Genomic DNA, 14,955 nt, shown 5'->3' on the forward strand with positions numbered 1-14,955 from the left:
AAAGCTGACAGGTTTAAACTGCAGTATGTAGGCTAATGTATTTTTCAAAGAGCTTTGAAAGGCATGATTATGCCTTCCTTGTTTGATTTATATTGAACCTTAAAGAGCCCTAAAATCAACAGTGTCATGAAGGATCTTGTTTGAGAGTGTTTGTAATCAGCCTTTAAGAAATGTAACTTATTTGTGTATAAGGACATCATACTGTTCATAAAGTTGTTCCTTTAAGTCAAACTTTCCAAGAAGCTTTCAATGGGGGCATTGCTTTGGGCAAAGAAAAGGGAAGTCTATCAGTTTTGTACACTTGGCAGTAATTTCTAAGGTACGGGAGATGTCATAAATAATTAAGTGAGCAACAACATTGACAAGCTTACAGAATTTTTAAATTAAAAATATACGTGTGGTGTGGGGTTTTTTCATGTTCAAATGTTTGATCTCTGAACGTGTGAACGGAAGAAGCCAACCACAACCACATATATGAGTCTGTGCCTGGAAGAAAAGCAAATAAACAAAAGTGACATTTTAGGAAATGCTTATCTCCTAATCATGTTTTTCTAAGCGATGTTACAAGTGCTGTGATTTGTAGGAAAAGAAAGAAAATGAAAGCGTCTGCATCAACACGATTGTAAGCAGTTTCCAGAATTTCTTTGCCAGATGCTACTGAGGTCTATGTTAAGTGGGTTAACCTGGAAGCCATTCGTCTCATCCATCACGTACTGCCTTTTCTGTGGACATTTGCATGTTGTCCTGAGGCAGTGTGCTCTGGTGGCAAAGGGGAGGTGTCCTAACAAAACTGTAATCTGCAGATCGAAACGAGTGTCTATTCCCTTTTATTTGGGGAGATAGGGGCTGGGGTGCTGTGTCCAGCTTTGGACACCTGGCTCAGCCCCTTGCCACTGACTGGGTAGCACAAGCTGCACTGTGAGAAACCAAATGAGAGTTCAAAACCCAAAATAATTCTCTTTCACTAAAGCTATCATTAATTTTCCTTCCTCAGCAAGCAAGCAGGCATTTTGGGGAGGAAAAAATGCAAGTGTAGGCAGCAGACAGATGGATGCCATGGTATATCTTGTTTGTGTACAAAGCCTGGCTCGTATTTCATAATAAAGTCAACAGTTATTTTGAAGTTTTACTGCCATTACAACTAGTTTTACTTTTCAAACTGCAAGCATCATTTTTACAGGAACTGTGATTTAGGGTATAAAATAACATTCTTATTCTGCTCATGTTTCAGCCACTCAGGTTTTCCATTTGTTCACATCTGTATTTTTATAGAAAATTGATAGGCGCTGTAATTACAGCCTGCTGAAAGCAAGTAGGTCAGAGCTACGCTTTCCATTCCAGAGGGTCTGCTGGGACTGGAGAGACAGAAATACATCTGGACAGTTTCTCTTCCTGTGTGCCTGTCTGTGTGTGTCGCAGCCATTCATTAGACTCCTCACAACTAGTCACCAAAATACTTTCAGAGGTATTAAACAAAATCAACCAAAGCATCTACGTTTAAAAAGTCCCTCCCTACTCATCTGTCGTACTTTTGGCAAAAGATTTTTTCAGGGCGTTGTGCAAGATAGCAGAACTCTGAGCCAGTGCACTAATTGTTGGGGGGAAAATTTCTTGGAAGGCATTGATGACAATTTCCTAACATAGATGACTGAAGAGCTGGCAAGGGGAGAGACTCTCCTGTACCTCCTGCTCACAAAGAAGGAAGAACGGGTAAGGGGTGTGAAGGTTGGGGGTTGCTGTAGCTGCAGCAGCCATGAGATGGTAGAGGTCAGAATCCCAAGAGGAAAGGAGCAAGGCAAAAAACAGGATCACATCCTTGGGCTTCAGGAGAGCTGACTTTGGCCTTATCAGGGACCAGGAAGAAAACAGAGATACTGCCCAATTCTTCAGGGACAGGGTTAGGAAAACCACAGCCTGGTGAGGGATATGAAGGGCAACAAGGACTTTGACCAAAGTACATCATCGGCAAAAGGCAGACTGGGGAAGATGTGGGCCCACTGCTGAAAATGACCTGGTGATAAAGGACACAGAAAAGTCTGAGGTACTGAATCCCTTCATCTCAGTCTTTACTTCTAAGATCAGCCTTCAGGAAGCCAAGGTCCCCGAGAACAAACAACCTGGACATAGGTAAATCCATGGGATCTGATGGGAGGTACCCATAAGTGCTGCAGGAACTGGTTGATGTCATTTCAAGGCCACTCTCAATTATCTTTGAAAAGTCATGGGAATCAGAGGAAGATCCTGAGGACTGGAAGAATGTAAATGTCACCCCGATCTTCAAGAAGATCTCAGTAACCCTTAACTTTTTCTACTTCTGTTTGCATTTAAATCCGTGATGTGGATTATCAGTGGCAGTTACTACTGTATCTTCTGTCTGTTCTCTCATTTATTAATGTATAAAATTTCATTTGTGGGTTAGGCACCAGTCACACTTGGCAAATACGTACAGAGAAGTACAATCACTGTGAGCTGCTCATCATAAAAATAGTCCTTCAATATGCAAAATGCCATCTCGAGTGAAGAAAAATGAATGGGTTTGCTACCTGTTTTTGCAGGGCCAGGGTCACACACAAAATATTCTGGTTTATAGTCATATGAGCTGTGCACTGGACTTCCACTTCACCTGGGCTGGGGTTCAGAATGGCTACTGTATTGGATCAAATGGTTGCCTATTTCCATATAAAATTCAAGTGAATTATCACAGTCTTTCTCATATATGTGGCCTTTTCCCCAACTCCATTAAATCCAGTTTGAGACACACAAACTATTGGTAAGGGATGCTGTCCCTTCCTCTATTTTTTGCTCATTTTCCAAAGAATTTAAATCACAGTCAAAGAGCTATCAGTTACTGTGGGGGCAAAAGGAATTTCATCATGTGTGCATGAAGTGTTGCTGCAATGCTGCTATGTGGTTTTTCTCTTTTTTTTTTTTCTTTTTTTACAACAGGTCACTTTTTCTAGCTAACAAACTGTAAAAATTCTTACATTCTCCATTGTTTTGTTTAATACTATAATGGGATTTATTCACAGAAATCAGATTTGTAAACTGCAGAAACCTTCATTGAGCTAGTTACCCTAGGATCTCCTTCAATAGTCAGGAAACAAGTATTTTGGAAGTATAGTTTCTCCATGGTAAGTACTAGTTATTAGAGGTCAGAAAACTAGACATTTGTGTTTATCAGTGTTGTTGTGTTTGTCAGTGCTTATCTGACTATAGAGAGAGTGACTAATGAGCATGAATTGTTCATCTGTAAATACTATGTTTCAGAGATGACAACAAGGTAGGACAGATAGTATCTATGTCTTGTGGTGTTGTGTTGGTTTGGGTGTTTTTTCCCCCTTATCTTTAAGACTGGAACCTAGGATTCTATTCTGCTTTATCACTTTTAATAAGCATACTAACATAGAACAGTTTTCAATTTAAAAGATCCCTTTGTGTTCGCTGCAACCATTTGCTGCAGCACTGGGATGCCTGGGAAAACCAGCTGACTCAGCCCACTCCTGGCAGCTCCTCTGCCCGTGTCTGAGGCAGAGGTGCTTAGGACAGCGGTTGATGAAAACACTACCTTCCTCTTCTGAAGGCGGCCTGCTGCACTTGCATGCAGCTGTTCTTTCTAATGCATAGATTTAAGTTGCAAAGACTGTAATTTTTACAAGCACATCATGAAAATTTAAGCGGCACTAAAGAGAGAAGATAGGCTCCCAAAGACATGTGAGCCAAGGAAGGTTTCACCTTGATGGCCACGGGAACAGTTTTTGAGGAACACAGCAAACAGCTGAGGATTACTGAGAGATTTTTTTGCTCTCACTAATGGAACAGATCTCTTCCTGCTCATTTTTTTTTTCCCACTAAAAGTTGTGGGCTTTTTTCATACCCCACTGTTATTAATTTACACCTTGGATGGATTTGTAAGACTGATTTTCTTGCTGTTGTGGGAACAGAATTCTTAGCCATATGGCATGACATGTTCATTTCTGCGTGACAGTCAACAGGATCCATTACTCAATTTTGCAGTGGTGCAAATGTCTACCTTGAGGAAAGTTTTTCTTTAGTACAGAGATGCACTCAGTAAGAACAAAAATACATGTAGTGAGCAAACTCCCTGCAAGGGGCAATTTGTACTGTAAATGTTTAAAAGAATATTTTGGTCTTTTGCATAAATCCAAAGCTTGCCCATTACAGTAATACATTTTTGATTTGACTGAATTGAGCTTTTTTTTTTTTCTTATTTTTCAGCTGTAGAAATAACCATGGAGAGAACAGAACCCTTGACCCAGGACACTCAGGCAATTGTCCTGTGTTTACTGACAGTTTGTGTCTAGGTGCAGTGTCACTGACCTAGTGGGGCTGGTATCTTATAATTTAACTGTCATCTTAACTTACTGATTTGACCATCTGAAGAACCTTGTTTGGTCCAAAAAGAAATAATACCTCCACCATGCAAGAAGAGCTGTTTCATAGTGGAAATTCCCCTGAATGTGAACCCCTAGTAGGAGAGGAACTTCCATGCTCTGTAGTATTTTAATTAGATGCATCAACCTTGCATCTTTTCCGGGAAAATTAACCGATCAGAGGATCATAATGTTTCAGCTCAAGGGTGTTTTGTAATAAAAATTCAAACAAATATGCTATCAACCACCCTCTCCATTCTGGGCTGTGCAGGAGGGTGTCTCTCCTGATGAGATGGATAGGCATGCATTTTGGACTGACAGCTCTTTGGTGCAGGAACTCAATTCTTGTCCTGAGAAGTATGTTGGCTTTATTTTGCCTGACAAAATAACAGTGTAAGAGGCTGGTTAGTGCTGAGAGGTTGAGCAGAGAAGCAAAGGAGTGCTTACCATTGCATTCTCCACTGAGGCCTGGAGCTTGCCATGCCCTAACACAGCCCTTCCCCAAGCCCCTCGAGAAAAGCTCCACAGCAAGCTGGTGGGAAGTGAGTGCCCCTGTTCCCCCTGAGAAGCATCAGGACCTTCATGGCACAGTAATGAAGTGTGATTTTAAGATGAAACTACCTTCCTCACAGGTGACAGCATTACAGAGGTCTGGCACCTGCTACCTTAGCAATCAGGGTACAGAGGGGGTAAGTTGTAGATTTGAGCACTTTCATAAATTGTTCTCAAAGTCAGGCCCTGGTACTTATCCATACCCCTCTTCTCTTACCTTCAACTCTACAAACATATAATTAAAATGTTTACTTTTTTAAAAGACTCTGTGGTTTAATAGATTCTTTAATTTACCAGGCTCCTCCTGACACATTCATTGTTCTAAATACAGAACTTAATTTGACTCAATATATTGGTATTTCTATAATTAAATTCCTTGTTAATTGCTGAATCACTTAAATGCTGTGTGAAAAACTCAGTTCTTCCCTGAAACTTGTTTGTTAAGCATCCTTTCACAAACTGAGGGAAATGTCATTACTTTTACATTTATATTTTACATTTGTTAGTTTAAAAAAAAAACAACCTAAACATGAAAATAGTGCCAACTATTACTATAAGGAAACAATTTTACAATTTTAGGGTTGTGGACTTTTTTCCTCCCCTAAGCACAGTAGTTCCAACACAGTCATTAACTCGATTTGCATTAGCTTAATGCAAATACCTAAAATAAGCACATGGTAGGGCTAGAAAGTATGTATTTCCTGACTGAATACCTAATGCTGTGCTTTGGTTGAGTATGTTGACTGAATGCTGTGAAAACTTGAAGACTAATTTACAGTTCTAATATTTGACAGGGCTTCATGCATTATTGCTGTTTTGTAATATGTATATAGAACATTTTAAAAATAAAAGCAGTCTGCTTCTCAGTGATCAAATTTAATATCTGTCATGAAATTGAGAAGGATTCTAGACTAAATCACTGAAGATGGAAAACTAGAGAAAATATGCACAGATTTATGGGGAGAAAACACTGCTTAATCTCATTTATATAAATGCAAACCACACTCCAAAAATGCTAGCACATAGAAATAGACTATCACAGCACTCCTGTGTTAAAATTAATCTTCTTCAGAATGAAATTTTCAGCATTTAGCAATGAAAGGTGCCATCCTTGAAGATCACAAAACTTGAATGAACTCCATACTTTGTCTCATGTTACTGCAATATATTCCTTTTATTTATTATTGTCTCAGAGGAAGAATGTTACAATGTAGTGTTTGAAGCAGCATTTACTCAGCAGCAGAGGACAAAGGATGCATACAAACACAGGCAGAAAAACAACTTTATACATAACCTCATATTCAGAACAAAAATAAAAGCCACCAAATTCACTACTGAGTCCTTTTTTTACTTATGTATGGGGATACTTTTAAGGATTCTTTGCCTACAGAATGATGTCGCTTCATAAAAGCAAAGTACTTTGCAGAGAACAGAATATAAAGCTATTTCCAATACTACTCATGAAGATAGGTCTGAGGTAGAAAGGTGGTCATGGCTTTCCTCTTCTGTAAAATGTGGGGTTTTTTTCTTCTCAAAATAACTACACTACCTTTTTCAATAGATGAAGCATTTATAGGAGCCATCTTCTCTTCCCATCTTGACAATTTTGCTCCACTCACTCAGGAGTAATACTTAGCATTTATACAGAGCTTTTCAGACACTAACTAAGCAAGCCCTACAACACCTCTGAGAGGTAAGTACTATCATCCCCATTTTACAGATGGGAAAACAGAGGCAGAGTGGTTAAATAATTTGCTGAAGGGTTCGGGAAGAACTGGCACTGGAGACAACACTAGAACATGGTCAGTGTTGTGCCCAAATCACTCCTTGAGCAGCAGCAGTCCAGGAGTGAATACTGTGGGTGCTGGACAGTCTAGTTGGCACCGCTTCACAAAAACACTAGAAATTCCTGACCTGTTGTCTTAATATCCTCTAGCATTTTTCAGTAGCAGTAGAGAATTAAAAACTCTTCCAATACAATTTTGAGAATTATTTTTTTCTTCAGTAATAATTAAGAACAACACAGTTTTGTTCCTCTCCACTACACATGAAATATATTGCATGCAATTTTACCAATTAAAGGTATGTCCTGAAATTAAAGCAACTGTCCATGCAGCATTGTAAACTCTGTGAAGGCATTAAAATCTCTTATGATAATTTTAAAACTAGAGATCAGCTGATCAGTGACATAAGTTTCCTGTAAATATCCCTACTTAAAGTACATAAATAAATGATTTCAAAGATAAAGATGAGTTACAAGATTATAATGCCAAATTATAATATCTAAGTGCATCGCTATTTTGAAGAAAATGTTTCATTGTTAATAGTATTGGAAAGGGCTTTCTAATTGTCTCTTCATTTCCAAGAGGCAGACAAAAGGAGGGGATCTCACGGAAATGAGCTTTACTTCACGGACTGTAAATTCCAAAACTTGAAGCAAGTTTGGCACAGCAGGGAACAGCAAAGCTTTGTCTCTGAACAAAGTTGGGAAAGATTACACTAACTTAGACCTTATTAAAAACAAGCTATCATCTAAGTCCTCTTTTTAGCTATCTCCTGATTCCAAAGTAAAGTAAGGTTTAAAAAAATAAACCACCAAAGGGAGTGTGTTGGATGGAAATAACTAAAAGAAAGTTAAAAATACCATTTTGGTGGTTGAGGATGATGATTATGACTCAAAATGTGAGTTCACCTTGTTTAATGGAGTTAAAATACTGTAGCTTGCACCCAGTGGCAATTTTTGTTAACCAGTAACAATAATGCAGATTATGGGAACTTCATACGCCAATCCTGAAAACAATTCAAGGGTATTCTGAAATCTGTGTGGTCAGATGGTTAGCATATAAATAATCAGTACAGAATATTAAATGTGTGGGAATATAACTAAGAGTATTTTACAATGTAAAAGCAAACAGCTGAAAGGAATGTATAAATGTAACATTTTACTCCAAACTCCTTATGCAGTTCTCTTTACGATTATCAAAAAGAACGTATATAAAGCCCCTGCCCCTTTTCCCGCGGCTGTATATTTATACAAATCAGTGACAAATACTCCACTGCTCATTAATTTACAGTTGCATAGAAAGGGAAGAAGAAGAAAAAGAAAGAAAAAAAGATACTATAAAAACAACATCCTTGTCTTTGGGTATTCAGTGTTTTACTGTTTCAAGTAGAACACGCAGTCAGAGCGAACAGCATGTTCCAGGGTCCCATGCAGCCTTCTGATGAAGTGGAACTTGCAAACGGTGGTTTGTAGAGGAGGGCTGTACTGCACATCGGGAAGCACTGGTTGACATCCAAATGAACACTTCACATTGCCTGTTATGATGAGAAATAACTACATCAGTACCACGTTAACATGCACAGAAAGTTCTAACTACTCTGGGCTCAGTTCAGGTAAGGACTCTGATATCATTCTACAAAAACCCTGTATTTTAAAAATATAGATGTATTGGCCAGACTGAGCAAAACACTGAGGCATGTGGATAAGAAAAATCTAATTTTACTATACTGCAGTGTTTAAAATTCTTGTTTAATAAGGTCTGCAGAGCAGTAAATACGACTTATAGACTCTCCATGTTCTGCACCTATAGAAAAAACAGTTAAGGCAAATTATTGTCCTATCTGAAGCCTAAGTGGTAAAAACAGAGAGTACAGAGAGTCTGGATTTGGACTTGGCCCCTTCAAAGGTGAAGCTTATTTCCAGGCTCCCATTTCAGGACTGTGTTCCTGAACAGACAAATGTGCCTTCTCTAATGGTTCTGGAAGGGTAGATTTGCAGTGAGACCATCTGGGAATCATCCTGTATCTAAAAAAAATCAAATTATTTTTCAGGAAGATGAGGATTATTCATTGATACATGGAAAGCTATCTCTGTGCCTACTTAGAGGAAGGATTTCTGAAAAATTCTTGTTTAATTCAGTAATTTAACTTATAAAGAGACTGAAACACAAAGTCTGAGTTAACCAAGTGCAGGGCATGATTCACCCCATTCTCTTCAAAAATTCTTGTTTGGGAGGACAATCCTACTATCCCAGATATTGCAATCAAAGAAAGTGTTTGCAGAGCAATATTTCTGAATTTTCGGATATTAATTTTGGGGAGGTCTGACCTTGCAAGCTGTGGATTAATGGACAAGGTGAAGCAATTTGAGGAAGTAAATAGACTCTTTCCCTACTACTTATTTCTTCCAAAGTCTCACACAGCCATTTGCGGTAGTTTCAAAAACTTATTTAGCAATGAAACTTTCAAAGAATCCTGCAATGACACAAGATTATGTCACTTCTTAATTGTCATACATGGGCTCCAATATCAACCTAAACCCACAGCAAGTGTTTTTCCTATTTCTTGTGCTACTCATAACAGAAATTTAACTGACCATTCATACCAGTTAAGATTTTCAAGAACAAGTATCTAAATACCAGACTGTCTTCTGCATTTTTTGTGAACTCTGAAAGCAGCCAAATTTCTGCTTTGGGTTTGTAAAATGGTTGCCTAGTGGAAGAAGGCAGCTTAATCTAATGTCTAAGATGCTGTGTGGCTCTTGATCCTTGTGCCCTGCTGCCCATAGCTCCACTGGAGCTATGGGCAGCAGGGCACAAGGACATACGGATGTCTTTGCAAGAACCAGCTTTGATCTTGCAAGTTGATGCTGGCTTGAAACTAATTTGCCCTGATACATTCAAGCTGATTCCATCTGGTCAGCATCCCAGAACTGCACACCATAGTACCTTTGGTAATGCCTGAACTAGCAGGAATTTTCTACTAACTGGGATATTCCAGAATCTAGCCTTCCTGTTACATAGGTCTAGCTTCCAAATGGACCTCTAGGGAAAAGTACAGAAAAAAATCTGGCCACTTTGCTTTAACGGAAATTTTCTACTTGTTTTACCTTGCTTCCAATGACTGTGCAAGTACGTAAACATGTCTCATACCTGTGGTCTGCCAGTGAAACTTGCTGCAAATACATAAAACAAAAGAAATTTGGAAGTTTGCATGATTCTGCATCTTGACAGTTTAAAAACAAAGCCAGTATCAGGAAAACATGTACTACAGAAGAACAAAAAGACTCATCTTAAAAAAAGTTCAACATTTAACTAGAAGTGTGTTGTAATGGTTTATACATGACTTCCTTCACAAATTTACTTTTCTTTTAACAAATGTATAGCATTATGAATATATCTTACATCAACATTTCCTTTTTCACCACTAGCAACTATATAGATCTATGAGTGGTGTATTATAACATCATCTGTTCAAAATGGTCTGTTCTGGAACTCACTCGGACACACAGGTAAGACTGCTGCACTGTGCTGCAGTTCTGAGGACCTGCCTAGTTCTGAGGACCAACCTCATAAATAAGGAAGGCAAAGAGGCATTATATCCATAATCAAAGGATATGGGGAAAAAAAACCCCAAATAAACCCCACCATTAAGAGCAGTGCTGCCTTTACTATATGACTAATTGTTTAATAAAAAATATTTGGAGCAAGTAGAAATACTGATTTCAAGATGAATTATAACCTGAAAACCATAAAAAAACCCCAAACCATCAAATAAGAAGACTGGCTCCATTATACAGTCAAGATGTGATAAAAATAATCTACATAAGGCTCAGATGCTAGTAACTTCGTAATGAAAGCTGCGGCCAAGGTAGGAGAGTCCAGTAGTAGCAATGTGAAAAAAATTGCTTTTTAATTTAATTTTTTTTTAAATGGTCATGATATTTTGAACATGAAGGCTGTTCTAATAAAATTTAGCTTGGGCATAATTAAAACAGAGTAAGGATATTATTCTTTAAGGTTAGGAATACAGTGATGCTCTTAAAACAGATTGACTAGGGAGTCTGTGGGGTCTGCATCATTGGAAGTTTTACAGAACAGGTGAGATAATTGTCCATCCAGAAGCACAAATCCATCTCAAGTGGCCACAGGAGAAAAGATGATGGACTGAATGGTCTGTCATGGTCTTCCCTAGCAAACTCATAGAGTTTAATGTCCTGTGTTGGGAAGGCCAGACTAATAATCCTCATTTCAGGCTTTGAAACAGTAAATGAATCTTACGTGGTTAAAAAAATATACTCCTAGTAAATCTCCCAAGTAAGACATGTTATAGAATGACTGAAGAAGAGCAAACATGAACAGTACCTACTAATCGGGTCATGCTGGTTTGATTTCTACAGCAGCATGTAAACGACAAAGGGAAAAATCATGTGAAATTTGGAACTGTGACTTCTTTTAATATGAAATGCTTAGATACACTTCACAATATGAAAGGATGTGGGGCCATGGTTTTCACTCACAGTCCCCTCCTGTCTCATTAAGGGTATTGTTTCATGGATATGAGATTTTTTTTGTTTTCTGTGTTTCCTAAATGCAGAGAACAGCCATCATAATCGAGCTTGCCCTGACACAGGGCAATCTGCTATAAATTCATTTGGGCCTAACGACCAGGTAGCTGTATACTCCTTATGTATGCAAGACAGGAATTTGCAAAACCAAGAACAGATACTTGAGTTGCATTTTCTACAGATTGAGTTGTGCTGAGTAGCACAACTAGGATTCTAGATCTCTTTTCCCTTATGTGGGGACAGCTGAAAAGTCCATATGGAGCTATAGGCTTTTCTTATGGTGAATCACTTAAAACATGAGGACATTTGTGTACCTTCACAAATAGTGTCTATTGAGGAATTTTAAAGAACAGAATTATGCAGCTTGCATAGCCTGACAAGAAATCTCATCAGAGAGAAGATTTTTGTCCTAGTCAATACCACAAGAATGACTTTTTTCTTCAGAAGACTGCCCCAAATTCAATACTATTCTCAGAGATATATTCTGTTACACTTACAGCAGCAAGCTGGAAATGTGCTGTTGATTTGCTCCATAACATCTGTTAAATCTGTGTTGGTATCATGAGGTGGAACTAACAAGTCATCTGCAGATAAGACAACAAAAAAGCGCAATGAATTTACTAACAAAAGGAGGAAAAAAAAGGACAACATTCTGAAAGGCATTCTCATCCAACCTTACAGTTAAATACGCCTTTATATTTCAAGGGAAACTACTACCTGAAGCTGTCATAACTTAATGTGCAGGAACTGACATTAATAATTGACAGCTTTGGGAGATAAGGTAAAAGTTACATTACTGATTTGCAACAGAACTCATTTCTATTTTATTAAAGCTTAACCATTGCATCCAAAATTGAACTAGAAGAAATTGCCAAGAAAGAGCAGTATAGAATTATTTATGGTTAAAATAAATAAAAGGTTTACAAGATGAGGGAATTATGCTCAGTAACTGCTCAATTAAAATTCTGATCCATTTTCAGGTGATTTTTCATGAAACTTTCAGAGTGAATACCAGGAAAAAAAAATAAATCTTTTAGATGGTCTTTATTCAATATGCACCAGCAATTTCCCTAGTTTTAAAATCCTTCTTGACACTTTTTGTTAAAATGCTGCTTAAAATTAGCCAAGGGAATGGTTAGGGAATACAGCTGGCTCTGTTCCTGGCAGTTATTAGACAGCATCTCTCATAAAACTACCACTACATTAAATAAGATTCGAAGAAGTCTTCTGTATGTGTGGTTTTCCAGATAAAGTAAAAACATGTCGGTGCTGAATGAGAACTTTTCAGTATGCAAGATAATATTTTTCCTGTTTTCCACAGAAATAAAATAATTTTTAAATCTACAACACAAGGCTTGAAAACAAAAACAGGCATTAGTAATGCCTCAAATTAATAATTTGAGAAAATTTTTTTTTTCCCCAAATAATTTTGAACTTTAATGGTCTAGTTATTTCTGCTAATTCCCAGTGGAATTAATGAGTTCTGATGTCAGAGAATTTAAAATAATCTTTCAAGAGAGAAATCCCCTCATGTACAGAGGCTGTACACTTACTCAGTAATTCCTAAAGATGTGAAGTCTTTGATGGGTGAGGTCATAAAAATACCAGAATAAGCAGAGGATTTTAAAGCAGCCATCAGGAAGCTTTGATCACATGTTTTGATTTGTTCCTGTATCTGACACATTACTTGGGTGCATGTGTGCCCTGTAGGACAAACAGCTGTTGGCCACTTCAGTCCAAGAAAATCTGGTTCCCCCTTCAGTGAGGATGGGTTTGCCCAGTAAATTTACTTGCTCAAAATTAATTGGACCAAGGAATCTATTGACAGAAATCTAATTCAGTCACATGGATTCTTGTGATACCACAGCTGTTTGCACGTGTGGGGAAGCAACAGCTCCAGCCGCAGTAAGTCTTGTTCCCAGTAGCATCACAAAGACCAGTTACTTTTTATTTATACATTTTTTCAGAAAGATGCCAACAAACCTATCCAGTAGACCATCCACAGACCTACACAGCACATTATCTGATCAAAATACTTACCTGTCTGATGAAACTGTGAGCTTGTCTCTTGCTCGAGCGGGTAGCCAAGGGCAGAGTGCTGGGGCGAAGCACAGGGGGAGGTGCCATTAACCCGGGAGTCTGAGTCGGGCTATATTAAAGACAGTAATACCCAAATTTAGATAAACTGTGTCTACAGAAGCGTGGGCTTGTATGTATCATCCGACTCCTTTCTGATTTTATGTCCTCTTTGTTGTTTGTTCTCCAAACTAGTGAAAGTTGACTGAGGTTTATACAACTGTTAAGGGGGAATAAACCAAACCAATAACTTGTTAAAAGAAAATCTACAGTTAAGCATAATTCTTATGAGACTCCAGTTGATGGCCTTGTTAAAAACAATGTTCTGTTGCGAGCACGCACCACAGAAACACAATGTGATGTACAACCTAAACAGCCTGCCGAGGGTCTCAGTCCACTTACACAAGACTACAGAATGGTATTATTGGGGTTGTATATAAATGTATGGATATATACACAGAGAACATTCAGCTAAGGTCCCCTAAGAAGCTTTACTAGTATGACTGATCATGCTTAGAAACTCAGTTCAATCTTGAACAGTTCTGCAAAACTCCTTCACAGTCAAGTCTAGTAAAGACACAAGAGTTAAGAGAACTTTATTAAATCTAAAAAGTGGTAGCTATCCATCACTCCTGCTGACACCACTTCTCAATAGTGTGAAGGACACCAAATTTGCAGGAAAAGTATGTAATCTTCAAAAAATTATGAGAAGAAACCCATATACTTTGAAAACTGTGTTGTAAGCAAGACTTTCTGGACTCTTATATTCACCTGAAGAATCAAACACATAAGTTCTATATTACAATTAGTTGTAACCATGTATGTGCTTGAAATTATGTATAAGTATGCATATATATGGACACAAAAGGAAGAAAAGACCATAAGACTTCTTCACTGTAACAGCTCAGAAATGTTTGAAGGGATCATGTTCAGGCATTTTTGTTTTCCTCTTTTCCTTCTTTCTCGTAAGAAATCCTTTGAGGTATAGAATAGTAATACAGTATTTGAGCTCCAGAAGTGATTGTTTTAAAAAACCACAAGTATGTGAAATAGTATTTACATCTGAGGCAGTTACAGAATCTTAGCTGAAATGGTTGCCCCTATTATTTATCTTTTTGATCGCAAATCACCAAGTTACTTCCAAACAGCTTAAGTAACAGATTATTTAATTAAATCTGTCAAAAGCAGATACAGAAGTAGTAAAAAAATATTATTACTTTTAAGATCTTTTTGAAACTGAGACTGAACAAGTACCTAGAACAGCCATGAGACTTAATAGAGAAGTAATATACAGAATGACACATTGTGCACATTTGCAGCTCACAGCCGTAAGTGTAACATTCAATTTTTTGAGACAGCTTCCAGTCAAAAAAAAAAAATCTTCAACAAAACTGAAGATAGTTGAACAATGGAAGATACTTTTTCTTCCATACACAGTGGTGAAAAATAGAAGGAAATGTTCCCTTGAGCACTCAGCAAATCTTTTTTTCTCCTGGAAATACCATCTCTCTTTCAGCATGACCATACCAACTTCCAGCTTTGACTGAAAGAATAAATCAAGAAATATTGCTCTGCATGTAGAAGACA

General features: G+C 37.8%; 1 protein-coding gene across 6 annotated transcripts in view; it reads right to left on the reverse strand.

Annotated features, from left to right (window-relative positions):
• Window positions 1–6,093: 6,093 nt before the first annotated feature.
• Window positions 6,094–14,955, reverse strand: part of UTRN (utrophin) — a 384,959-nt gene continuing 376,097 nt past the window's right edge. For all 6 annotated transcript variants that reach the window (XM_074896615.1, XM_074896617.1, XM_074896614.1 and 3 more), the window contains 4 exons: window positions 13,333–13,441; window positions 11,790–11,876; window positions 9,878–9,900; window positions 6,094–8,261 (listed from right to left, as the gene is read on the reverse strand). In XM_074896615.1, coding sequence (XP_074752716.1) covers window positions 8,253–8,261; window positions 9,878–9,900; window positions 11,790–11,876; window positions 13,333–13,441 — 228 coding nt within the window. In that variant the 3' untranslated portion in view covers window positions 6,094–8,252. The remainder of the gene's footprint in view (window positions 8,262–9,877; window positions 9,901–11,789; window positions 11,877–13,332; window positions 13,442–14,955) is intronic.

This window comes from Athene noctua, chromosome 1 (genome assembly GCF_965140245.1).
Source record: "Athene noctua chromosome 1, bAthNoc1.hap1.1, whole genome shotgun sequence".
Taxonomy (NCBI): domain Eukaryota; kingdom Metazoa; phylum Chordata; class Aves; order Strigiformes; family Strigidae; genus Athene; species Athene noctua.